Genomic DNA, 27,265 nt, shown 5'->3' on the forward strand with positions numbered 1-27,265 from the left:
ACGAACCCGTGTCCCCTGCATCGGCAGGCGGACTCTGAACCACTGCGCCGCCAGGGAAGCCCGGTAGGCAGATTCTTAACCATTGTGTCACCAGGGAAGTCCTGGAGAGGCTTTTCTTGATGGGAGCCAATCAACAATATCTGTTAATGGACTGGATGTGGGAGGTTAGGAAAAGCAAGGAATCGAAGCTAATTCTTAGGTTTGTGGCTTAGGGAACTGAGAGGATGGTGGGGACCCCTTTACTGTGATGGTGGGAGGAGCGCATGTGGTGGGAGGGTTAAGCATTCTGTTTGGACCTTTGAAGCTGAGATGACAGTTAAACATGTAAGTGGAAACGTTCAGTAAGCATTTGGACATTTGAGACTGAAGTTTAGAGGAGAGAATTGGGCTGGAGGTATAAATTTATAAATATGGATTTTTAAGATATCAGCTTTATTGTGGTATAGTTTATATCAAATTACATGTACCCATTTCAAGAGTACAGTTCAATGAGTTTTGACAAATGCATTCACCCAAGTAACCAAGACCACCATCAAGATACAGAACAATTCAGTCACCCCCAAAAGTTCTCTCTCCATCCTTTGCATTCAACCTTCCCCTCACCTGGCTCCAGGAAACAACTGGTCTACTTTCTATCACTGTAGATTACTTTTGCCCTTTCTGGAATTTCTAGAAATGGACTTACACAGTAAAACCTCTTTTCTGTCTGACATGTTTTGCTCAGATAATGTTTTTGAGATTCATCCATGTGGTTGCATGTATCATTAGTTTGTCCCTTTTTATTTTTGAGCAATATTCCATTGTCTAGATATACCACAATTTATTTACCCATTTGTCTGTTGAGGGATATGTGGGTTATTCCCAGTTTTTAGCTATTACAAATAAAACTCCTACAAACATTGATGTGTAAGTCTTCGTGTGGACATACTTTTTTCATATTTCTTGGGTGAATACCTAGAAGTGGGATTGTTGGGGGCCTTACAGTAACTTACTAGGAAACTGCCAAACTGTTTCCAAGTGGTGGTACCATTTTACATTCCCGCCAGCGACGATGAAAGTTCCAGTTACTCCACATCCTCACCGACACTTGGTGTCATCAGTCTTTTTAAAATTTAGCCATTCTAGAAGGCATGTGGGGCATCTCACTGTGGTTGTAAGTTCATTTCCCTGCTGACTAATGATGCTGAGCCATTGAGGGCCATAGGAAGAGGTTCAAGAACAGCGAGAAAAGAAAAGAAATAATTATCAGCTCCAAGAAAAACAAAAATTTGTGTAGGAAAGATGTAATTACAGCCCACTACGTGGGTCATCAAAGAACAATGTTTCTATCATCATAGAAATGCAAACTCTGAGGTTGGATTTAACCCTAAATTGTGATGGAGCTGTACTGCGAGGAGGGAAGAGGATGTGGATGTAGAGTCACCTTCCATCACAGGAGGGCAACAGACAGAGTCTGTGCAGGATATCTCTCCTAGCAGTATTGAGGCAGAGGCACTAAGTGATCTGAGACTCTCCAAAGACAGTTACCAACCCTCTACGTTCACCATTATCTGATACCAGAGTTACGTTCTACTTAAGGAGGGTTGTTAGCCCTTGGTTTGTATCCATAGAGATGCTCGAAGAACAATGCAGGTGACTTGAAAGGCAGACCTGATTCTAAATAAAGTCTTCCAGGCTCTTCTCTTTCGAAGGAATTTTGGGTTTTGTAAGTGCTGGATATCAGACTGAATAACATTCCATTTAAATCCAAAGGCAGACTCAACTCACTAGATTTTAAAAACATGCCATGTGTAGGCAGAGGTAAGTAAAGATGTATGTAAAGATGTGGGTTGCAATTTAGTTTTGGAAGAGAACATTTGCTTTTACGTGCCTCGCTTTCTGGGCAGATAGCATTTTACTGTTGGGGACGATGCAGAGTGAGTCTATCGAGAAACTTCTGCAGAGGTCAAGAGGGCTGATGCCCATGGGGGAAACAGGAGACAGCTCTGTCCCCTTCCTTCTTTCTCCTCCAGCCTGTAACAGATACTTGGGTCACATTTACACTCTGCTTCTGAAACCATTTTGTCAGGTCCCCACTTGATTGCTGTCATATGAATTGTATATCAGGCTTCTGGAAGAGCTATGTAAAAATTAACCATTAAGGAGCTACTCTTCACCAGGTGCTAGGAAGCTCTTTTCCTTAATAAGGCTGGTCAAGCTCTGCTTCTCACTGTCATGTCCCCTTGTTTATTTCTCTTAAAAATAATAACAAAAGCTAGTATGTGTAGGGCACTTACTCTCTTACTATGTGCCAGGTCTGTACTAAGTGCTTTATGTCCTTTTTCTCATCTAATTTTTATGACAACCCAGTGAGGTAGAAACTCTTCTTCTCTCTATCTCACAGATGAAGAATCCACAGATCAGGAACGCTATGTAATTTGCTCACCTGGTTTGTCAGCCTCCAAAGCCAAGCTCTTAGCCTCCAGGATATATCGCCTTCCAGTCCTGCCCTAATTACCAAAGTGTAGACTTGCACACTCTTTTGATGCTTCTTACATTTGCTCTTAGGAGAATTCAAGACGTGCCGTGAAACGGCCAGGGCTGCCTCAGGAGTGAGATTGGGCTCTGTTCCTTGTTTCACCAGCAGGGGGCACAGTCACCTCGGTTGAATTTCCCAGGGAGCCATTTGAACCTCCTGCTTCTGTTTCTACGGAGGCACTTTTCAGTCCAACTGGACCATACTATACTTTGTAGGTAGTTTTAAATCTCAGCCATCTTCCTCTTGCCACCGAGTGTACTGCAAACCATACTGTTCAGAGCATTATTTAATGAGAAAATCCAAAATGAAGCAAAGTTAGCCTTCCTTTACACAGGTACATTACAGAGTACTGGCCAGCCCCGTGACCTTCAAGTGACTTTGGTGGTGTGTAACTTCTGCAGCTGCCATTCAGGAACCGGACACAAATCCTGGCTCTACTTCTATGTCATTCTGACCTCTTGAGCTCTCTGTGCCTGCATTCCTCAGCTGTAAGGTTCATAGTACCTTCTACACTGGGTGTGGCAGTGATCACATGATGCTGATACAATAAAAGCGTTTGAGAAGAACCTGGCACATGGTAAGTACTCAGTAGGTGTCAGCTTTTACTAAGTGCCACTCTGACCAATTCCAAGGACTCCCACTATGATAGAAAAGGATCTTTTCGTTGAATTTGTCAGCTCTTTGCATACTTTGCAGACTTGCTTCCATCTCCTCCATATAACACCTTTCTGTGGCAAGTTTCTATTTTACCAGACAACCGTGTAGTTACAAGTCATGTGGAAGTTGTCCTAGAGAGGACAATTAAACGAAAGTTGGCTCATCAGGAAGTGGTCAGAATAGGCGTGCTTGCCGCAAATCATACTGGCCTTCTCCTCAGCCCACACCAACCACTCAGAGATGGCCATATTCATGTCCACTGTCTGGGACGCCTTCCCTCCCCACGAGGTCTGCAGGGAAGGGTGCTGTCCACTAAGACTTGTCGCAGCCTGGGCGGCTCCCTTTGCCCTGGCGCTGCCCCGGCTGGAGCTGGCATCGCTGGGCCTGAAGAGGGAACTTGTGCCCAACGCCAGACTCCACGCAGGCACACGGCCACCGGCACCAAGGTTAATTCCCAACTGCCGGTCAGTATTTAACTTTCCTCCTAAGATTAGATTAAATATTTGGGTTCATAAAAGCCTAGGATTGCAGACTGCGGTGAGCGAGGGCTCAGCTGGCTGCAGGCTGAAGCTGCCCACAGGCCCGGTTTATGCAGCATCCTTGGAGCTCCTGGCGCCAGCGAGAAGGTTCGAGACAGCCTGATTCTGCAGCGAGGAAGTCCCTACTGCTGCGCACAGCACAGGCAAGTTTCCATTGCAAATACTTTATTGTTTTAGGAATTAACTAACAAAGCTATTTTCTTTTTACAGAAAATTATAAAAGGAATGATTTTCCTGGTACAAGACCTGGCCTTTCCTCCCTTCCCTTCCCTTCCCCACCCCCTCACCCCCTCTCCCTCCCACCCTCCCTCCTTCCCTCCTTCCTCTTTTGCACACTTCCTGTCTCCTTCTTCTCCTTCTTTTCCTCCTCCTCCTCCATCTTCTCTTTGTAGGGTTTTCCGTACTCATTTCTTCAGTAATCGCCTTTGGATGAAAATTTTGAGCGTTTATTTTTTAATGGGCGTTTCATGGTAAATGCAGATAATCATCTGTTTCTATTCCTGTTATAACAATGAAAGACTCTGCTGCATTTTGTAGGTCCAGAGGACGCTAGTGAGCCACAAGCTCTCTAGAAAAGAGAACTCTGGATTTGGGGATCAAGTGCGGGTTACTTTCTTCATGGTGTCAGATCGTCCTTGTCATGAATTACGCACATCTGTGACAGGCACAGCTGGAATTAGGGGGTCATTATGTGTCCTGAAGATAGGGCACAATCAACTGATGTACCTGGGCTCAAGCCTTGGTCTTGGTCTCGTTTCTTTTGCCCAGTGAGCTGACCAGTCGCAGGCAACGGAAGCAGGGAGTTAGTGGACTTCGTGACCTCTGCTAAGACAGAGTGGGTGCTGAGCACCAGCCTGGGTGACTTGGGTTTCTAGACTTAGCACTGTGACCTCGGACAGGGGATTTAAGCTCGCTGGGCTGTAGTTACTCTCCCTGCCAAAGGAGCAGACCAGCCCAAAGAATCTCCAGGGGCCCATCCTGTTATTTGGCTGAGCAAGAACCATCTATTAAAAAATGCCTGAAAATGTAGAACCACGTGTATTAGTTTGAACTATGTGGGACATTGCCAACATTTGACCATTTTGAACCTCTATAAAGGGCAACTTCAAATGGCTCAACGGAACATAAATAATAGTTGCCTTCACATTCCAAGGGTGAATGCCTAGTATGGTATTCCACTTAGAGGAGGGATAAGTATTTCTACCAAATGTGGTCAACGTCTATCAGTTAAATAGTTATTCTGGGCAGCACAAAAGTTAATCTGCTGGTTTTAGCAGAATGTCCATCAATGAAATAGCTTTCACGCACCGTAATTTGAGTTTTGCCTGCGGACGATGGGCTGCCCGGCCCTGCCTCATGCAACAGTGTCCGAATAGTGACCCTTCCTTGGACTCCACTTTTTCAGCCTGGCCAGGGGTCAGCACTTAGGCAGTTAATCCCCATAGGCCCTTTTCAGCTCTGTGATTGAGTTTTATCAGAAAGCACCTCCTGACCTGCTTAGCAGTGGGCCTTTGTCCATATTATATAGAAGAGCTGAACAGATAATCAGTAGTATTAGCTCTAACAGGCCCGTGAATGCTGCCTTGCCCACACCTGGAAACAAACCCAGCTCCAGGGGATCTCGGCACTGAAGTCCTTCATCTCAAAGACATTTCGTGGCAGAGATTTTTGATTGGGTTTTAGGGGCCCCAGGAGTCCCCTGAAAGTGAATGTAGAGCTTCATATGTGCATATGTACAATTTTCTGGGGAAAAATAAAGTCAAATTGTTTTATTTTGTTTTTCAAGGAACCTAGGGACCCTCCCCTCCCCACAAATAAGTTAAGAATCACTATTGTAGTTTCCAGTTGAATTCTGTAGAACACAGGAGAGGAGCGTTCATTCATTCACCGAACCTGGAATAAAGGTCTGCTATCCATCAACCCCAGTGCAGTTCCAGGATTCGAAGTTGAATAAAACAATCTCTGCCCTCCAGCAGCTCAGTGCTTATGTCATTTGGAATCAAAGGACTTTCTCTCTAAACATCAGTTTCCTCGTTTGTAAAATGGAGATACTTGCTTACATTTTAGAGTGGTTTTGAGCATCCCATGAATAGCACACAATAAATGGGAAAATTGAGACCAAGCAAGCAAACAAACGTGACAGTTTGCAGGAGTGACACAGAAAAGGGATCTGCAGCCCATACTGGGCGGTCGGGGAAAAGCTTGTGGACAGGGAGACTGCCGACCTAGGTTTCTGAAACTATAAGAGCAAACCATCTTTTGAAAACGTGTGAGTGTGATGGATAAAGAAGATGTGGCACATATATACGATGGAATGTTACTCAGCCATAAAAAGAAATGAAATTGAGCTATCTGTAGTGAGGTGGATGGACCTAGAGTCTGTCATACAGAGTGAAGTAAGTCAGAAAGAGAAAAACAAATACCGTATGCTAACACATATATAGACATATATACACTACCAAACGTAAAACAGATAGCTAGTGGGAAGCAGCCGCATAGCACAGGGAGAGCAGCTCGGTGCTTTGTGACCACCTAGAGGGGTGGGATAGGGAGGGTGGGAGGGGGAAGGGCAACCCAGGGAAAGTCCTGGAGAAGATCAGTGCTCTCTCCTCTCTCCCTCGGCCCCACTGCCCCTTCCCCTCAATACTTAAAGCACCCATCCACATTCCAGCGTGGAAAGCTGGGGCTTCCCTTGAGGCGCCCTGTCCCGGATGGTCTTGCTAAGCCTCAGAACATGCCTCTCCTGTGTCCGCTGTGCTCTCTCAGAGCCCTGAAGGAACAGGCCCTGGCCCAGAGTTTTCACAGGTGGTGAAAAGCTAGAGTTGCTTTGATGAAAGCATTCGCAGAACGACTTCGGCGGTGAGCGTGACGGACCCTGCTGTCCTTCCCCTGTAGCACGGGGACTTTACTCCCTCCACTCAGGGGCGCCACTGCAATTCCAAGCACAGCGGCACAGCCACGAAGGAGATGCACGGGGAGGCGGGCCGGCAGAGGAGCTTAGAGCACAGAGGAGCTCGCAATGCCCCCTCCTCTCTGGGGGAACCCAGCTCCAAGGCGGCCTCGCGTAGCGCAGTGCATGCTGGCCTTGCTTCAGAGAACCGCTGTCCAATGAGCGGAAATAAGCAGACTATTTCCCATCTTGGCAGGAAGAACACGAAGGGGACCCAATTCTCTGGCCTGCAGAGGTCCCCTTCTTCCCCTTCTCAGTTGCCTCTTAGTCCACAGTCGCTGGGGGGTCTTCCACCAGACCAAACTTCCCTCGTCGCCCACCAGTCTTTGCTTTTGCACACTTAGCTCCTCTGGGATTCTTGTTGGTTTGTTTTCTGTTTGTTTGGTTTTTGGTTTTTTAGTCGTCTCTATGTTCTACCCATCCTTCAATTTGGCTTCACAGAGGGAAACTGAATTCTCTCCAGAGGGTGCAGCAGGGGGATATATAAGCTGGGAAAATCACAGTTTTCTTTATTGGATGAAGCTGTGGAGAAGGGTTGGCAGAAACAGAGGGTGAGAGAACTGGGAGGTGAAGTGATCCTGCCCCGTCACGTTTGTAAGGTGAGCCCTACAGAGCACGGGAAGGCGGGGGGGGGGGGGATGGATGAAACAAGTGTGAGCTCCCCGCAAATGAGGAGACCTGGGCTCTTGAAGGGTTAAGGAGCCAGTGGTGAAGTCTTGACTCGGATTAAAGCCGGCTTAGCTGTACTCTTTCGCAGTGAACTGTGTTATTTTAAGGGGGAGAAAGCGTGCCTCTGCCACATTGCTTGGAAAATATGCTTGGTGAGTACTTTGGGGAAATCTTACCTATTTGTTAAGTTTCTTTCCAACCCACTCCGTTCACACCTGTGACACCTCTCCGCACCTCGCGTGGTCGTTCGTTTGCATCTCTCCCACCGCACGGAGCTTCCACAGGCAGAATTCTCGTACTCGCCATTGCTGCACTTCCGACGCCAGCATGTTCCCGGCACATTCATTTACTCATCAGACATCCCTTGTGTGCCTGCTGTGTGCCAGTTTAGTTGGTTTAGTGACAACATTCACTAAACCAAGGTGGACAGAGGCGATGTGAGCCCTGCCCTCACAGACATCACGGTCGAGTGGGAAAGGTGAGACCTTAAGCCAGTCATCACACACACACAGCGACACATACACAGAAGCACCACAGACTGGGAAGAGTGCTTTGAAGAAAAGTAACAAGATGCTATTGGAGAAAAGTGATGATGGGGGTGGGGGTTGAGAGCGGGGCCGGGGGAGTTTTCTCAGAAGTGACAGTTAAGCTGGGCCCCAAAGGGTGAGGAGGTAGCAGAGGGAAGAGAAGGGGAAAAGTATTCCAGGTTGAGGGAACAGAACGTGCAAATGTCCTGCAGCAGGAGAAGGTTTACTGACGTGGAGGAAGGTGGGCCAGGAAGACCAGCTGCCACGAGCGGAGGGTAACTGGGGAGGTGGTCAGGGGCCAGCCGGGCCAGGCCAGGTAAACCCGTTAAAGAATGAGGATTTTATTTTGTGAACAGGAAGGTACTGCATCATTTGAAAAACAGGGGAATGATGTGCTCCCATTTCCCTCTTACAAAGAGCACACTGCCTGCCGTGCAGGGCAGAGAGGGGCAGATGTGACCCTGGGGAGGTAGTTTTGGGGAGGGTTGTATTGCATTGCATTGTATCAGCCAGGTGAGAGATGCTGGTGGCTGAGCAGTGAAAGTGAGGATGGAGAAGAGAGTGGGAGAAATATCAGTGATCTCTCAGGTTGTTCCTTTGTATCACTTACCTAAAGTACTTCTTTCAAATATGGATGCACATACTCATCTCTTTGGTATACTTGGAAAAAGCACTGCCTAGACATAGGAGATGGAGCAGATTGCAAGGTCTGTCAGTGCCCCTTGCAAGCTTCTGACCCATAAGTCTCTGAAAACACAGAACATACATCAGTCACTGCTTCATTCAGCTGATGTCTGCTGAGTATCTGTTATGAACAAGGCATTGTGCTAGCCACTGTGAGGTGACCGACCTATTTAGAAACAAAGTAATGAATGCAAGATTACTGATGAAAATTTTGAACGGAAGAAAAATATAAGGAAGAAAAAAATCTGTGAGTATACCATCCACTATTAACACTTTGAACTGTTTATTTATCCAGTCTTTTTTTCCATTTTCATCTGCATGTATTTTTATTCACATATGTAAAATTGGGATCATAATACATATAGTTTTATGTACTCCATTAAACTTTTATTGTAAGATAGCATGAATGCAAACAATGCATCAAGTGCATAGCAAAATTTAAAGAATAACAAAATATGCACTCACTCAGTCACCAGCCAGGTAAAGAAGAAATAATATTACTTCCCCCCCTTGCATGCTCCTCGCTCCATCCCTTAAGGTAGCCAAATGCAGAAAGAGTTCATTTTCTTAAGCTTGTTCATATATTTTATTCTTTAAATTGCAGCAGGAGGGAAATATGCCTACTCCATCCAATCTGACACAGACACTGGAATACGTCTTCAAAAAGATTTTTGTTACTTATATGGACCATTGGCGCAGGAACACAACAGCTGAGCAAGAGGTCCTGCAAGCCAAAGTCGATGCTGAGAACTTCTACTACGTCATCTTGTACCTTATGGTTATGATTGGAATGTTCTCTTTCATCATTGTAGCCATCCTGGTGAGCACGGTGAAATCCAAGAGACAAGAACACTCCAATGACCCGTACCACCAGTACATTGTGGAGGATTGGCAAGAGAAGTACAAGAGTCAAATTTTGAACCTAGGAGAATCAAGCGCCACCATCCACGAGAACACGGGTGCAGCAGGGCTCAAAATGTCTCCTTGATTAGCGAGAGAGGCATACAGCCAACGTCTGATATGCAAATATGAAGAGACGCCAGTGTCATGGAGCCAATCCAAGTTGCCACGCTTAGAAGACACGAAGTTCCTCGCTCTCTGTTGAGAATTTTCACGGAGATCAGGTGGCTGGTCAACTAAGACAGGGGACATTTCAATCTCAGTGATTTATGCTTGCTCATTGGAGCAGTAATTTATGCTGAAGACCTCTTTTCCTTTCCGTGTAATGTCAATGTCATTTTGATCAATGTCAATAGTGAAAATAAAGCCAAATTTGAAGTAACAGGCCTGGGCAGTGGCAGTGGGGATAGAAAGGAGAGATTCACAAATCACTGAATCTTCTTCCTCATGAAACATTTTGTTTGTGACTAAATCAATTTATAAATAACCCAGGTGTATTACCCAGAAGCTGAGGTTCAGAAATCTGTCACTTGCTCACTGGATTGAGGTAGGAGCATTTATTTATTACTTCATGAATGTAGAGTCTGAAGTGATGAATGAATAGAACCACGGGGTTCCTTTATGTGTATTGTTTCCCTAGCATTGAGCTTATTTGGAAGTCTGAAGACAGAACAAACGTTTCACAAGGGCAAAGAGTCCACACCAGAGAAACAGAATCTTTAAGAACTACTTGGTGCAACAGAAACATACCTTTTAATTAACATTTAAAATTTCACAGAAAACTTTTAAAAGTCCTTGTTATTATAGAAAAAGTAATAAAACATTGTAACACTGCTTTATAAACAACTCTTTTCACTCAATTTATTTTCCCTATTTACAATTACTTATTTCCACTTAGTCAAGAAACTTATTTTCACTTACATACGGAAAGTGGCTGAGTTGTTGCTGTCTGTTGAAGAGCTAGACTGATAACTGCTTAGTATTTTGAAGCTTGGGGTTCACAATATCACAGAATGTCAGGGCTGGAAGACACCTTGGAGATCATAGTATTCTTTTTTCTTTTTCCAGATGTCCAGAGAGTCTGGGTGCTTTAATACCAGAAAATTAGGCACAGCAAAAACCAAGCAAGCAAACAAATAAATAAATAAGCCTAGTCAAGAGTTAGCCAAAGACTGTCAAAACATACTCCTTAAGAAAATAGCCTCTGTGCTTCCTGTTTTGGAAGTTATTTGCTCATGGAAACAGTTGTGTCAACGTTAGTCTTGAAGCAACCATGGCTGTAAGGGGTAATTTACAAGAAAGTGTATGTTCAAAGAGCAGGGACACCAAGGGTTCATGGGTTATCTCAGGACGGTTATGAGCAGGTCCGGAACCCAAGGTCAGCACCATGCTGGTTCCTAATCTTGTATTAGATTCTTACTGCTGCTGTAACAAATTACCACAAATGTACCAGCTTAAAACAAAGAGATATATTCTCCTACACTTCTGGAGGTCAGAAGTCTGAACTAGGACTCACTGGGCTGTGTTCTTCTAGAGCTTCTAGGGGAGAATCCATTCATTTGTAGACGGGAATCTCCAGTCCACAGATTAGGCGACTTCATTCATCAATTCAATCAAGCATCATTTAATATCTATCGACTTGGGTCACTGGCCTAGACCCCAGGAGTATAGAGATGAACGGGACTCCCAGAGCTACAGGAACTCACTCAGTCAAGGCGGAGTCAGACCGTGAACATCAAAACGATATAATGTGACAACGTTATAACGGACAGCAACACAAAGGGGGCAAAGCTAGAGCCGGGACAGAGGCCCCACCTAAGTCAGGTTAAGGTCTAGAGAATAGCTGAGAGGAGAAAGCCAATGGCAAGACGGACTTACGGGCTGTAGCTTCACGAAGCTTCACGCCCCCTTAGACTCTTCTCTTCCTCCAGCTTCCCATCTACTCAGCCAAGCAGAGCAATTGTGAGCAGAGCCTCAAGTCTCAGGGCCCTAAGACAAAATTCAAAACAGGAGTCCTTCTTCAACATCTTATATGGATTACAAGCTTTGTGTCTTTAGAGTGAGATATATACAAGGTCTGTTTCCTAATAACAAAGATGCAATTATGCTAACAGAAGCGTTAAATACAGTTTTGGAGAAAGCCATTCACGTTCCAAGAGCAGATACGGCAAGAGTGGTTTCCCTCCTTAGATCAGAAACCCAGAAATGCTGTACCACACGGAACATTCTCACCAGTGTGCCTAGAGCAGCAACCCAGGCTACAAAATCTCAGCCTTGGGTCTGGATCCAGACAGGAATCCAAGGTTTCTACCATCTGACAAAGACTATCTCTTTGACCAAACTCTGGTCAGGCTCCTCTGAGCCTTCTTCCTTGACTAGACCTCTTGCCCTATAAACACTGCACATTCTTGGCAAAAAAGATATCATCCACCTCCCCACATCTGAACAAACACTACCGTAGCTTCTAACAGCTCTAGGTTGCGTCCCTCAGGGGACCCCAGCCCGCTTTAAAGTGCTTGCCTAAGAAAACTCAATTTACTTTTTGTGCCAGCCAAAACCTGATGGTAGGCAAATCAGCCCCTGAATCCCTCCTAGGGCAGTTATTTTAGAAATCTTACAATTATAAATCCTTTGACTCCCCCTTTGAGGTGTAAATCTCTTACCACCCAGAACTGTCTTCTCTCTTTGAAGTGCCAACATTCAAGGAGTAACTCTCCCCAACCTGTGGGCACGTTGCTCTAACATGCACCACTGCGGACAGTCATAAAGATCGAACTTTGTTTCTCTTCCAGATAAGCGTCTGTTAACAAACCCAGGTCAGGTTGACCAATCCCCTCTGCTTTTTGTAAATTTCCACTTCCCTGACTCTGCTCAAGTGCCTGCCGCCCCAGTCCCTCCTTCCCCTTTTAAAATGCCCAGTTATCTCTGCACAAGACAAAGCTGAGTTCAGTTCATGCTGGACTCTCTCCCCTATTGCAATAGTAGCTTAATAAAGTCTATCCTTAACACTTGAACTGGTGTCCAGCATTGTTTATCTTTGACACAAGGAAACAAATTAAGGGGGAAAAACCTAGGTTTTCCTAATTAAGTATGTTTTATTATCATCACTAAAGTATATGGGGCCAACATAGATGGTTATCACTATCAACTCTACTTTTGGGGAATGGGAGAAATGCCCATTGTTTACGAGCATTCTGGGTATACAGTTGCTGCCACCTGCCCCCGTTTGTCACTCCAGCATCAATTTCCACCAAACCCAGGCTTGCCACTTTCAACCTGGCAACTGAAAATTCCAGTTCAAACAACTTGCTAGTTTTCTTTTCCACCCCGTTTGCTTTTAGAGTTCCTTCTGCTTGGTCTACTAGCTCCAAATGATCTGAGCCCCATTTACTTCTTACAGCATAGATCAGAAGCGATTTGAAAAGGAACCTATGGTAGTGGCTGCCCTGAGAGAGTCTAGCTCCAGATTACCCAGAGTCAGACACCAGCTCTGGCGCTTGCTGGGTTTAAAACCCTGGACAATTTACTTTAATCAGTTTGTGTCTCCATTTCCTCATCTGTGAAGTGGTTATAATCATATTATGTCCTTTATAGGCTTGTTAGGAGACTTCAATTAGAAAACTGCCGCAAAGTGCTTAGAACAAAGCTATCTTTGTTACTTTCTCCAGGAAAACTTCACTTGTTGACAGAACTAAGACCCCTCTCCCCAATCCTCCAGTTTGTCCTTTCCTCTGCACTCCCTAACATTTCGTCCTTCACCACCACCGAGATGTCCCAATGGGATTCGGAGTTAGACTGCCTGGGTTCAAATCTAATTTTGCCACTCCAATTCACAAGTTGTCTTGCGCCGGCCACATCATCTCCCCTTGCCTCAGTTTCCTCAACCAAAACACGGCGAGCCAAGCACGGAGTAAGAAGTCTGTGAACCTCCCTCTCGTTATCCTTGAATTGGGGGGGAGGGGGGAGGGTGTCCAGTTTGCGCCCTCCCGTGCGGCAGAGACTGAGTGGACTCAAACTCCGCTCCAGTTTTCTAAGCGCTTGTTGAATGAAGGAATCTGGGAACCTAGTACCGGGCACCCTACTGCTATCCCAAGTGAAAACACACGCATTTTTGGCAGAGAACATGAACGCTAAATTTGGAAACTTCTGGGGAGCCACGTGCCCTCAGTCGCACACAGCGAGGAGCGTCCAGGGATGCGAGACGGCTGAGCGGGAGGAGGCCCCGCGACGTCCGCCCTCCGACAGCCGTCTTCCAGCTCAGGTAAGTTCAGAACGAGAACCTGCCCAAGGACAGGCCGATTCCGCCCCGTGACCCACGTCACGGCCCCACGAAGGCCGTCCGGCCCAAAACGCATGCGCGAGCAGCGGCGCACCCTCCGAGGCGGCCGGAGCCCACTGCGCCGGCGCGCGGAGCGGTGCATTTTGGGATATGTAGTTTTCCCGCGGCATTGTGGGAGTCGTGGTTCGTGTGCCGGCGGCGAGCTGGATCTTCCGCGGCCTGGAGTTGTAAGTGGATTGCGTCCGTGTCTGCCGAATCCTCACCCGAGACCCGGCAGCTCTTTGGGGGCACTCTGGAGTTCGGCGGCCCGCCCCGCTTTTGCACTTTCTCTGCAGGACGCTCTCCAGCGGGCCCCCGGGGACCGCGGGGTTGACAGCGGTCACGTCCCCCCCACAACCCCGCAGAGCGTCCTGCCTGGCTGGGTTGTCCAGGCGCCGCGAAATCTGCGGATCCGGCGCCGGGGGCGGCGTGTTGAGGCTGGCACGCAGGCCGAGCGGGGGGACCCAGAGGTGGTTCCTGCCAGAGAGATTTGGGGCGAGCGAATGCCCTGGAATGTTCTGTAGAATGGGGTGAGGGGGAAGCAGTGGTCGCCCTTGGTCCTCATCCTCGGGCCTGAGCGGGGCAGGCGTTGCTCCCAGGTATCGCGGCTGTAGCGGACCCTGGCCCGGCCCTCCGGCTACGGAGGAGCCGAGGCTCAGCCCGTCGCCCTGGGAACCCGGCCGACCCGGGCGTGGGGCTCAGAGGTCGACCAAGTGATACCCAAGGTTCATCTGGAACCCTCTCCTCCCCGCACCTACCTCTATTTCAGATGACTGGGTGAAGGGTTGGGGTGAAAACGGTAGAGACGGAGAATGAGAACAGCTTCGGACAGTTCAGACTAAGGACACAGCCTAATGAGTGGCTGGAATGAGACACCCAGAGACAGACCGACCCTTGGGTGTGTTAGGTGTGCCAAGAAGAAAATTGTGGACTACACATTGTCCATATTGCTGTAATTGGCCTAATCAAAATAAGCCACCGGCTCTTCTGCTTTTTAGGAGAAATCTGGCAAAGAAGAAATCAGGATATTTTTACAGTGAAGGAAAGAGAACTATTTCTTCCTAAGCCATTGTTATTGGGGGTTTTAAGCTAAGACGGTGGATAGTTCCAGGGGAAGCTTAAAACTTCCTGCACTTCACAGATTTTATGCCTCTCAAACTTGTCCCTGTCTTGTTGGCTTTTGCAGTTCAGCCCTCAGATGCCAGCTGCCTCCTGGTTCTAATATTGCATCAGGTGTACATAAGGCAGCAGAGCAAATAGCCTGATGATATTTTTAGCTTTCTCAGTTGTTCTCATTTGCTGAAGTCCTGCAGGGTGCTACAAAAATGGCTGAGTTAGAGCCTGTAATTTAAGGGAGATGGAGAAAAGTTATCATTTGGAGGCAGTGGGTGCGGATGAGTTTGATTTATTTGCCCTCTCATCTCCCACCCTCAACGCGCTCCTTCCACTGCTTTGCAGATGGACTTTAAATATGTTTCTTTCCTAAAGAGAGTGAATTTTATCGCTCTAGATATGATGTTGAGGCAGCTGCCAGTATATTTTTAGTCAGATTCTGCGATATCAAAGAGAGTGGTGACTTAGGCATTCCAGTGTTGCAGCGTTGTTCTTTGGATTCTGGTTTTTAAAATGATAACACTTTGGTTTAGAGAGGCTAATAGCTTGCCCCAGGTCACGTGCCTTGCCATCGGTGCCACCGAGAAAAGAGTCCAGATCTCCAGTTATCCTGGTTGCCCAGTGGTGGTTCTTTATACCATACCCTGCTGTCTCACTTTGCCCTGGATGCCACTTGCTTATGTTCTGCAGCTTGACATGTCCATTAGTGGAAAGAGATATTTATCATAACAGTTATGGTTGATAATTTGTTCAGTGCTTTTCATGTGCTGAACATGGTGCATAGTGTTTATGATCCAATCTTTGAAGGAGAATTTACAGACAAGGGAGCTGAGGCTTAGAGAGGCCCAGTGACTCGTCCAAGGTCACACCGCTAGTAAACATAGTACCTGTTTACCAGAGGGCCAGACCACCGGGCGTTCTTTTTATTTCCCCCATAACCTTTTTGGACCTATTCGTGGTCCTTGACCTTGGGAATTAATATCTTACCTACTTCAGTTCACTGAGTATGTAATTTGGGCTCAGAAAATGTGTGGGGAACGGCCAAACCTGTCTCCTTATATCTGCAGACAACTCAATAAAAGCAGGAGTTGGAAAAATAAAATTTGCACAACCTTAAACATTTTAATTTACAACATGGCTGATTCCTGAGACTATTAGAGATTATGCAAAGTGAAAATTCCAGCAGCAGGTTATAACCTGGTAGGGACATATTTCTCCAGTGCAGGGTAGAATCTGCTGCTACTTAAAGAGAAAGAGGCCCTTGATACTTGAAGGTAATGAGCACCTTCAGTCACGGTTCATCGCATTTAAACAGATTTATGGTGTAAATTCCTGTTGTTAGCTTATCTGACTTTGAAAAAGTCACGGGGAAAACTTGGCTCTCTTGTGCCAACTGCCAGCTTGTTTTCAAGATACTATGACCTTGAGGAAATGAGGTCTGAACTCTTTCTATTTAGATGTTTTTGTAAGTGCAAGTTTTAAAAACCATCTTCCCTGAAGTTTATCTCATTAGCCCCATTCTAAGGGCCTGTGAAATTTTCTGCTTTCTTGATTCCAATTGTAAGTACATTTAAAGAGGAGCATCCCCATGATTTTTTGACGGCAAAGCTCTCTGTCTGCATTAGGATAAGACTCTGGAGCCGCGCTGGATGAGTTCGAATCTCAGTCCCCACCGTGACTCTGGACGTGTCACAGAAACTTTGTTTCCTCCTCTGCAAAGTGTGGACGGTAAACTGCACCTCATGGGGCTGGCTTGACGACTAGCTGAGTTAACAGGTGCACAGCCGGGCACGGTAAAGCGAAGCTGTGACTGTTTTGCTGAACGTCGCCGAACTGCAAAAAAAAAGTAAGGGCCCCAGAGCCCATCTAGTTGACACCCCCATCTTTATTTGCAGATGGGACGGAGGCCCCCAGAGGGAAGTCACTTACCAGAGTGTGTAGGCTCTTCATCCGGAGCTCAAGTCTTCTGACTCTTGGGGTATGTGTCGTATTCTAAAAATAGTGACGTAGGAGGCCTCAGAGCAAATCCTGTGCTCCAGCCATGTCCCTGCCTGGTCACTTCCTGCCTCACCTTCCCCTAGGTCTCCCTCACGTCTTAGAGGGAATTCTAGATTTGAATGGCTTCCTCAGGATATTTTTTTCCCCTATCACTTATTCCCTTCCCTCCAGATATTTTAAAAAACCAAGATTACCTGAATTAACACTCAGAGGACCTGAGAAAGAAAATGACACTCATCCACAGACCCGCTCTCGTTCAAGGCAGGGGGTGGGTGGGGGAACAGATTCTGGACCTGGGCTCTTACGTCCACAGTTGAATGGAGTGGGAACATACGTCCCCTCAGGAGCAGTGCCACCACCTCTGCTTGGCTGTGCTCCCTTCCCCGGTGAAGAGCAGCCAAGGAGACCTTTCTGTTCACTAAGAGCCGAGGCTGTCTCGACCCTCACCCGGGCCGTCTGCTTTCCACCAGGCTCTGGTCACCTTGCTGGGGACGCTTACCCTCCTCTCTGCAGAGCTCTTTGTTCATGGGCCTTCTCTCCATCAGAGAGAAGGCTTCCTAAGGTGGTCTGCTCTAGAAAACCCACACTGACCTGTTTCTTCTCTTCCCCACTAGAACGGTGAGACCTGCCGCTCCGGCCCCCTCTCCTCCTCGTCTGAGTGGCGTGGCCCGCACTGACCCGGAGGGAACTCCCAGTTGGCCCAGCATGAACTGGAAGGTAAGAATACCGTTAAACATTTATGGCTTGGGGTTTTTCTTTCTCCTGATTGTAAAAATTCAGAATAGTAGTTCTGTAGGGACGGGTCGATTAAGAAGAAAGAAAAGAAGAAAAAAAAGTAGATTAAAGCAGGAATCATAACAATACGTAATATTTTAAATGAAAACAGATAAATGTACGTTTATTCGCCAGACTTTTGGAGGAAGGCTAGGCCTCTTCTTTGAGAGGACGTCGACTGCCCTCCGATCTGCCTCACTTTCCTGGCAAAAACCACGCCTTTGAAGTTTCACCTATAATTTCACACTCTGGGTTTCTTTAAAGTGGATGAGTGAGATCTGATGAAGCAATCTGCATGCAAAATCTTTCCTGATTTTTACGCTCTTCTTCCCTAACCTTTGCCATCTGTGTTGCCAACAGTATCATTTTTGTCCAGTTCAAATCGAGTCTTTCAAAGCACGCAACTTCGTTTTCATGGAAACAGCCTTTCCTTTACATAGTCATGGTTCATGAGTCTCGGGTTTAAATAAATTATCTAGTATAACATCAAGTGCTCCTTAAGTAAACTGGCTGCGGAATAAACACAACTGACCCCTGTAAAACCTTAGATGCAGCTGGTGGGAGCAGAAATTCAAGGGCAAGCAGAGAGTTTCCTGTTAGCCGCACGCGTTCAGAGGGCTGTGGGCGATAGTCAGCAGGTCTTAGAGAGGGAAGGGCAGTGTCACGTTGCCTCCCGGAAGCAGATGGAGTGGGGCAGGTTGGAGGTTGGCTAAGAGAGCGGTCACGAAAGTAGATGCTTTGAAAAGTATCAAATCAAATCAAAATCATGTATCGTCTCACTATCCAGAGATGGCTACTATTAACAATTGTGGTGTATTTTCTTCCCGTGCTTCTTCCACATATATGTGTAACGTGTGTATTTTCAAACTTAGGCTCTCGTTGTATGTATTTTTTCAATTATCATAATAAGCATTTCCCTGTTCAGAATAGCCACTGGCTTTCGTCGCAAGAGGTGGAAAGGTCTGGAAGCAGGATCCGGGGGGCGGGAGAGTACAGACCCCCCTCCTTCCGCAGCCCCGTGGGGCTGGGGGGCCCGCGGGAGGGCTCTGGGGACTGTTCTTCAGGAAGAGCCTGGTTGAGATTCAGCAGGCAGAGGGAGCGTTCTGTGCAGGGCGTGGAGACGCGGGAGCCTTTGTTTCGCCTGTGTTGGGGTTCCAGAGCTGCCGGTAGAAAGGCTGGGAAGGAAAGACAAGGCAGTAAGAGGGTGTGGGGTAGGGGAAGCAGGGAGCAGTGTGGGATGAGACGTAGGGAAGGCTTAGCCTCCGCAGAGCCTGACCACAGGCGGTAGCTGGTACCAGAGGCCACGTCAGCCAGCGAGGGTCAGACCGCGTGCCTGGTGCTGCGAGGCCGCAGCGTGTAGCACGGCCAACTTGAGGACTAGATAAAATATGGATTGCGGCCCCACGCCCGGAGTTTCTGATCGCGTAGGCCTGGGGTTGGCGGGTTCCCGGGCGATTCTGACGTGTACCCGTGAGGCACTCTAGGCAGAGAACGTTTTCTTTTCAATTGTGGGGTGACATCGACCCACTTGACCACCCAGCCCAATCCTGCCTGTCACGAAGGGAGTCCTCTCCTGTGTCAGGAGCAAAATCTGCCCGTACCTTCCCACCTTCGGGCAGACACACAGCTCCAGGGCTACCAGGGAGCAGCTTCATGTTTAAAGGGGACGCCCTTCCACGTAGTGTCAGAAAGGAATGGCCTCTCCTGCCCTGACTGCGGTGACCCCGCAGGAGGTTGAAGGATTGTGGAGCCCCCGGTGAAGCCTGTGCTTCCCTTTCTAGCTCGGTCGGCCTGTGGCCATCAGCAGCCGTCAGCCCTACCTGTGTATTAGAACCTTAGCAACAGAGTGTGTTTAAAGAGTCAGTCATTCTCATGACACAGGTATTGGGATTTTGTTTAAAAAATTGTTATAGATCTAATCCACCCAACTATATTTTACTCGTGTACTTCCTTGAAGATTTGCAGGTTTGGGGAGTTAACGTGAGGGGTTTGTTAGAAGGAAATCAGAGGAGGAGGTTTAACACGACTGAAGATTTAGCAGAACTGTCCAAGAGCGTTGCAGGAACAGGGGCCCTGAAACCTTTCGCTTTAGCCCTTGTGGTGTCCTTGACCTCCACTGCCGCTGCCCTGCCCCTTCTCAGTCCCAAAACTTCTGCCTCTTGTTACCTTCTCTCCACAGCCTTTAAAAAGAAAGTAAATACTGAAACCACTTACCTGGGTCCATTTGTTGATGTGTTTCCGTTTCAGGGGGTTTCTAACTTCTGGCTGCAGTGACGTACATTCCTATAACTGCCACAGCTAAGTTTTGGGTTTAGGTCACGGGAGCCATGGGCTGTGATGGGGACTCGGTTCTAACAGGACTCCAGAGGCTCATCCATAGAGACTGAGAGAATTGGAAGAGGGTAACTTTTGCCAGAGTAAGCCAGGGTTCCGTTAGCCTGGGAAGTCCTAGTGGACGTAAAAAGAAGTTTATATCTCCAAACTGGTGATCTTTGCCTCCAGGGAGGTACAATTTAGCAATCTTTTCTTTCTCAGCTGGCTTATAAACATAGAGCCGATCCTCATCCCGAAAATGCGAACCTTCAAGAAAGTAGATGAGTTAGAGGGTTACTGGGGGGAGGTCGGGGAGATTAGCCGTAGGTCTGAGGCAGGAAAGACCTGGACACCAAATCAGTATTCTAAGCTGCTTCTACTTGTCAGGATAAAAGGTTTCACTTTTGTAACATTTTTAGTCTTTTATACTGTTGCCAGAGTGAGCGTTCTGAAGTGCATATGTTGTGCTTATTCTTTACCTTAAAATGATTTTGTGGTTGAAAACCATTATCTAGTTACTCAGAGTGTTCTTGGGGCATAATTTGTTGATTTCATTAATTCCACTACATTAAAATCAAGCATCAGTGGAAAGACAACTGGCGTAGGGGTTGGAATGTTCTCTTCATGAATTAGCCGTGTAACGTGGATGGGCCTGTCAACTGCCCTGAGCTTTACTTTCCTCGTTGGTATGACAAGGTGTAGACCAAGCCGTCTTTAAAATCCTTTCTAGCCCTCCACGTCTGCGAGCATACTGTTCTCAGCTAAAGGTTTCACCAACTAGTTTCAGATGAGCTTTAGTTAAACCATAGGAGGGAGGGACTAATGTACTGTCCATCGCAGAGTCTCATTATACTGGTGCTGCGTATAATAAGTGATGTTTGGCATTTAACCTAATGGTTTCATTGGACTAAATCCTACCTAGTCCTCTAGAATAATGATCTCTCAACGAAGGCATACCTTTTCACTTTATTTGGGAAGGCATTTTTAATCACACAGAAAGCTCATAATTATCACTCAGGTCATACTAATCATGTTTACAAGACTAGTATAGCATTTGCCTTGAGATACTTGTGATATACAGAATTTCATAATAAAGCCTGCTGGTGCAAAAAGTGAGTAATTCCAATCCCTAGTCATTCCCCAGACTTCCTTCTAGCCAATGGGTTAAAACTTCCCTCCGACAGGAAATTATAGGAACGATAAACAAGGAGCTAAGTTTTAATGTTTTACGTTTTATTGTATTTTATTTATATATTTATTTTATCTTCAAACACCAGTGCTAATGAGTAGCTGGAACCAAGAGAAAATCATAGCATCCTGTAAGGGTGGAGAATTCAGAAGGAAGTTTTGGTCCAACCTCCCTTTGCAGGTGAAGAGGCAGCAGCTCAGGAAAGTCACGTGACTGACCCAGGCCGCACGGTCTGTCGGTGGGTCAGTCAGTGGCAGAGCTGGGCTGGGACCAATCCCCTGGCTCCGGCTCCTCGCACTGGACCGAGCTGCTGCCTCAGACGCAGGGCCCCAGGTGGTGAGGGAGCAGAGTTATGACATCTGCAGGCCACTGGCGGTCCTCTCCGTGAAGCCAGCAACAAGGGAGTGACGAAGGGCACCTGAAACTAGACTGTCAGTGACACGGGGACAGGGACCTCGTCTCTCCTACATCAGGGAAGCTCGAGCATCTAGCGTAGTGCCTGGTGCTCAACAGGTGCACAGGAAATGTGTGTTGAAGGAAGGAGCATGAAAGAAACCTTCCTTATCAATGATAGATCATCTAGGATAGTTTCTTTCCTCTTTAAGGTTCTTGAACACGTGCCCCTGCTGCTGTATATCTTGGCAGCGAAAACATTAATTCTCTGCCTGGCATTTGCCGGAGCCAAAGTATACCAAAGGAAAAAATTGGAAGCAAAACAGCAAAAACCGGAAGCTGAAAAGAAGAAGCAGTCAGAGAGGAAGGATAACTAACGGGAAATCAAAGGTACTGGGACTTTGCAAATGCAGACTGCACGGTGGGTTAGGGCGGGCCTGTCCTTGGACGTGGTCGTTCAGAGAATTCCGGATCCCTCGGTCGGTCTGAAGGCTGTGGGTGAGCGCGGAGCCCCACCTGTCACAGGACAGCTGTGTATGAGGTGCGGGGTGCCGGTGCTGACCCTCGAGCCCCGTCTGCTCGTGAGCCGCAGGGCACGTGGGGTTAGTCCACGCCTCTGCTCTCGGCCTGCACTGGTTCCCCCCCGTTGGGAGCTATTGTGCTCAACAGGATTTGGGTCAGAGGACTCTTGAGAATTTCATGACGGTTGTGGACCTTCTCCCTGCAGAAGCTCACATACTAGAAGCACCTAAGTTGTACATAAAATTGCAGACAGGGGTGGGGAGGAAGTGGGGTCACAGGTCATTTAAGACCCCTGCCTGTACCTAGGATTAAGAAGCCCTGCTAACCTCAGGATAATGCCTCCTAGGTATGGCACATAAATCCCTTCCCAGTGTATCCTCACCCCGGTCACGTTTGCCCCCTTGGCTGCCTCTCCCTGTGCTCCTGCAGGCCGTTCCTTGACCACGATAGACATTCATGCCCCTTGGCCTTTGCTGGTTGGTCCCCTGGCCAGAGGGCCTTCCCGACGACCGTCTCTCTGGGCACAAGGTCTTCCTCATTGCTGAAGCCCAGTGCCTGTCCCGGGGCACGGGGGGTGCCCAGAATCTGTTTGTTGAGTTAAGGCACCAGGAGGTTATTAGACACCCCCTTGCAGGTCGGACTTAGGACAGTTAGCGGTTTCCTTAATTCTGTTGTGGTCATCCAGTTGCATCGCTTCTCACGTTGAGTTCTGTGCTTTCCTCTAAAAATTAGAGGATTCAAATATGGTAGCAGGGAATTCTAGGTCAGTGGTTTCCAAACTTGGCTAATGATCAGGATTTGCCTGGGGTGCTTGTTAAAATGCAGATTCTCAGGGTCCAGCCTCAGAGAGATTCCATTCAGCCTGTGGTTGGGTCTGGCATCTGTTCTTTTGAAAACGTTTTAGGTGATTCTTACGCTGTCTTCTCAGCCACAGGTCGCTGTAGGAACCACTGGCTCGGTGACCTCCAAAACCTCTGTCCACTCTGAGACAGGCTTCTGTAGACGTGAATCCCCTTACAGTACTTGTAGACTTGTCGAGGCTAAAAAGCATACTTATGAGTAATAATTGTAATAACGTATTGAATGATTGTTGTGGGCTAGCATTTTGCTGAGCGTTTCACATACAGCGATGTTACTGACCACTCCCGACGGCCCTGTGTGGCCCACTCAGATTGAAAAATGGCCCCCACTCTACATGGTGAAGAGCAGAACCAGAACTGAAGCCAGGTCCAAAGTTCAACCCCAGTGTGTCACTCCCGGCTGCACTGTGCCCTGGTCCTGAATGCCGAATTCAGGGAGGGAGCTGCGGGAAGCCCTCGGGAGGAGACTGTCCTCTCACTGGTCCTTAAGTGAGCTGTACGCAGTGCCAGGCAAAAGAAGTTATTGTTATGAAATCTTGCCTTTTTTTTAAAAAAAAAGAGATGTTTTAGTGACTGAAATCATGAGTAGGCGCTAGAGTGGGGAAAGAGAGCACTTCAGAATTGAAAAAGGTGCGGGAAGGCAGTTTCCAGTGAAATGCTGATTGGATTTCTAATCCAGAGAGCCATCATTTTGTGTGTTCACCGCAAAGATGGGGTGTGAGGTCATAAACGCTTCTTCCTTCCCACAGACTTCAGTGGAGGCCCCTCAGTGAAGTAGGGATGGATCGCTTGTCCAGCTGAGCCTAGAACCGACCAGGGGAGTCTGTTTCCCGTCCTAGGCTGGCAGCTTATCAAAGCTTGGCCTGGAGCCCTGTTTGAAACAAAAGGGATTTTTAGGTGAAAGGACATTGTGATACTAAAAAGTCATTCCTTAATAGATAAGCTTCAGTGGTTTCTGTTTGAGTGTAAATGGCTGAACATAAAGATTAATGCTGAGCAAGTAAAGCACTATTACTCTGTGAGACATTTCACACTTCTCCCTTTGGTCTTCCTTTCTAGATTTTGTAATTTAACTGTCAGCTTGAGTGGACTCCGGCTGAGATGAAAGATTTAATTATTGAATGGTATGTCAGAAGATAAACTCCCAGCCTATAGTCTGGCTTAAAATGATGTGAATTTTTCTGTGCTTTTAAAAGAACCAGTATTTTGTTTACTAAAATAAAATACCTTTGTAAAAAGGGTGTCTCTGGTCTTTGGAATAAGCCAAAGTATGTGTATGTCTCTCTCTGCTTCTCCCTCCCTCTCTCTCTCTCTCTCTCTCACACACACACACACACACACCCCCCTCTGTGTAGTGAGAGGAGGGAATTTTGCATTTCCAGCATCTCCTAGCCGTGGGTACCAGCTCACAGGTGCACCTCCACAGACGACCGGGCCGGGCCGTAGCTGTCGCACCAGCCTGCTCTCCCTCACCCACCCCTCCAGCCCTCTAACCTGCTGCCCTCGTGCCTGTGCTCCTTTCCTCCTCTTTCTCTCCTCCGAGCACTGCGGCTCTTTCTTGTGTTTTCACTGTCCGGGGGGGAGGAGCTGTTCGCTGCTCCAGGAGCATCGTGCCTCTGCTGACCCGCGAGGTCCTTGCAGGGAGGAGTACAGGATGAGACCCTCCTGCCCCGGTGGGTACCAAGTCTAGGAGGAATTGCCTCTGTTTGTGAGGAGAAAGAGGAGCCCAGGTGTGCTTTGTTCTCTCCCCACCAGTTTGCTCGCTCCGATTTGCTGATATGAGACGAAGGGCGGGACATGCCCAGGGGACTTTAAGATTTGAGAGGAGTGGGGTCCATAAGTCTTTTAACTCAGCCCTTAACCGATTGAGGTCTCTATCAAAAGGGTCCTGTGTTTTCACTTCTCTCAAGATACCACAGAGGATGGGGAATGAGGCAACAGTAACCAAAGCCACAAATATGGTGGGATGTTTGGACTCGTGGCAGGCAGCCACGTGGAAAATCTGCGCGAAGCCATGTTAGTAGATACTCCCCCTACCTCACCCCCGCCCCACGCCATCCTGGCCCAGGTTGGCAGAACTTGGAAGTTTAAAAGCATGAGGAATAAAGGGAATTATATTTTTCTTAAGTTTTACTGTGATTGCTGGCTGCTCCTAATCACAATTTAGAAAACAGAATTTACACAGAATCCAAGTTTTAAATACAGGCGACTTTGACTCTACAAGCTACAAATCCCAAAGTAGAAGGGGACTTTCCCTCACGCTCGCACCTCAGCCTCCCTGCAGGATGCTGCTCTGGCCTTTGCCTGGGAGCCTCGCTGTGGCCTGGGTCTCGTGCAGCAGGAACAGATGACCAGAGCAGAGGTGAGAGGCCCTGGGATCTCTGCAGCCTGGCACCCTCGCTTCCCTGACCTGCTCACGTAGGGTCCAGAACTGACCCTGGGCCATGGCCTAGCCTCCTGCCTTTGTCAGGGTGGACTCTGCAGCCTGGCGGGTGACCCACCCACCCTGCTCTAGGCTCCTGCGCTAGGGCGTCGGCCTCTGCTTCCTCACCTCTCTGCAGAATGAGGGCATCATGGGCTCCCAGCACACCTGGCATCACACCCACTACCTCTGGGCACCCTTTCCTCATATGTACTTACACCTATGTGCCTCATAAATCCAAGGGCAGGGGATGAGGTGTGGCCTTGGCTTTTCACGGAGACTCTGTGCCCACCTAGTAGATGTTCACGTTTATTTTAAACACAGGTGTGTTTCTAGGCTTTGGGATTTAGAGCTCAGTTTTGGAATTGGTGGAACATCTGGCTGTCTTCTTGGAAAATTCGGTAGCAGATCATCTAAGGATAGGAATAGACCACGCCCACAGGTTTTCCGTAAACGGTGTTTTGGTGTTCAAGTTAACCTTTCTGATACGCTCTTCTTCCACTAGGGGGAGATAATCACTATAGTAAGTCCCCTACATACGAACGAGTTCTGTTCTGAGAGTGCGTTCGTAAGTTCAGTTTTGTGTGTACGTCCAACAAAGTTTAGCCTAGGTACCCAACTAACACAGTCGGCTCTCTAGTACTGTATTGTAATAGGTTTACAATACTTTTCGCGCAAATAATACATAAAAAACAAACACGAAAACATTTTAAATCTTACAGTACAGTACCTTGAAAAGTACAGTAGTACAGTCCAACAGCTGGCATGCAGGGGCTGGCATCGAGTGCACAGGCAAGAAGAGTTACTGACTGAGGAGGGAGAGGAGGGGGCAGACGGTAGAGCTGAAGGGTCGTCAGCAATAGGAGACGGAGGGCAGGCTGCGATGTCACTCACGCCTGACGTTGATGGCTCAGGTTCTGGTTCCTTGCTGGAACTAGATGCATGTTTGCGTCTTTGAAAGTTTGAAACTTGAAGGTTTGTATGTAGGGGACTTACTGTAGCTGGAGTTGTTGATACTATTCCAACCCTGTGTACATGAAGTCAGTAGATTTGTAGCTTGACTTTAAATAAGGGATTGGATGCATGAACACGTGCGTGGATGGAGTGATTGGTAAAGCCCACACCCAGGACCCCATCTGACTGCACCTACCCAGCCTCTCTCGGGACCACAACTGAGAACGATTCCATAAGACCACCGTCCCTGGGCAGCTGAAAGATGTTTCCAAGAATGCAAACTGGAATCTACGTCCTCCACGCGCAAGAGAGCCCCAGGATCCCTCACACAGATCATATTTTATCTTATTAGACGGGTTCCTAACACGTGTTTGGTTTTCGAGCTTACAACATACTAGAATCAGATATGAAGAAAGGCTGTTGGCGGCAGAAATACCTCAGAGCAAGAGAGACGGTCTTTGAGCGGCAGACCAGGCCTGAGAACTCGTCTGTACGATCGCCAAGCCCACACCAGGAACGCCACCCATTATGCCTTGTTCATGATGATGATTCTAGTCATTAAGGAAAGGTGAAACTGTCTTTATATACTTTGCTTAACGAGGCAGAGACGTACATAATATATTTCAGGAACTGAATATTTCAAACAAAAAATCTGGGGTGTTTGAAAAAAGGTCACCTCTTGCCCGTCTGTCTCCAAATTCTCATCTCAGGGAAGCACACCTTCCTGGATGCAGCCTTCCCAGCCTCCTGCAGGGGCCGGGCCTGCGCATGCGCAGAACTGCGACTCTGCCGACTTGAGGACCCCGGCTGTGCTGAGATGCCACAGTTCTCGTCCTTGTCGGAGGGAAGCCACGGGTGATGGACGGAGAGTCTGGAGGGAAAAGAGGATTGAGGCTGGGTGCTTTTTTTTTTTTTTTTTTTTTTTGCGGTACGCGGGCCTCTCACCGTTGCGGCCTCTCCCGTTG

The 27,265-nt window shown here is 47.6% G+C and overlaps 2 protein-coding genes and 1 long non-coding RNA gene across 4 annotated transcripts in view; 2 read left to right on the forward strand and 1 right to left on the reverse strand.

Annotated features, from left to right (window-relative positions):
- KCNE2 (potassium voltage-gated channel subfamily E regulatory subunit 2) overlaps positions 1–9,826 on the forward strand; it is a 39,940-nt gene extending 30,114 nt beyond the window's left edge. Inside the window, exon 2 of the mRNA XM_028492630.2 lies at positions 9,149–9,826. Within this exon, the coding sequence (XP_028348431.1) occupies positions 9,161–9,532 (372 nt within the window). The 5' untranslated portion in view covers positions 9,149–9,160 and the 3' untranslated portion in view covers positions 9,533–9,826. The remainder of the gene's footprint in view (positions 1–9,148) is intronic.
- On the reverse strand, positions 9,547–16,419 carry LOC102984874 (uncharacterized). Its single transcript, XR_448080.4, has 4 exons — positions 14,521–16,419; positions 11,323–11,433; positions 10,366–10,532; positions 9,547–9,680 (listed from the first exon to the last, which is right to left on the reverse strand). It is a non-coding gene; the product is annotated as an uncharacterized lncRNA (long non-coding RNA).
- Positions 13,845–24,140, forward strand: SMIM11 (small integral membrane protein 11). Of its 2 annotated transcripts, XM_007112252.3 has the most exons (5): positions 13,845–13,950; positions 16,771–16,853; positions 17,488–17,590; positions 21,755–21,932; positions 23,984–24,140. In XM_007112252.3, exons 3-4 carry the CDS (start codon positions 17,579–17,581, stop codon positions 21,917–21,919), a joined length of 177 nt encoding a protein of 58 aa, XP_007112314.1. In that variant the 5' UTR covers positions 13,845–13,950; positions 16,771–16,853; positions 17,488–17,578; the 3' UTR covers positions 21,920–21,932; positions 23,984–24,140. The 2 variants fall into 2 exon arrangements, with proteins under 2 accessions (XP_007112314.1, XP_028348432.1); XM_028492631.2 differs by lacking the exons at positions 13,845–13,950; positions 21,755–21,932; positions 23,984–24,140 and adding an exon at positions 16,510–16,603 and having other exon boundaries at positions 17,488–17,587.
- Positions 24,141–27,265: the final 3,125 nt, after the last annotated feature.

The sequence above is a fragment of the Physeter macrocephalus genome, chromosome 8 (genome assembly GCF_002837175.3).
Source record: "Physeter macrocephalus isolate SW-GA chromosome 8, ASM283717v5, whole genome shotgun sequence".
Taxonomy (NCBI): domain Eukaryota; kingdom Metazoa; phylum Chordata; class Mammalia; order Artiodactyla; family Physeteridae; genus Physeter; species Physeter macrocephalus.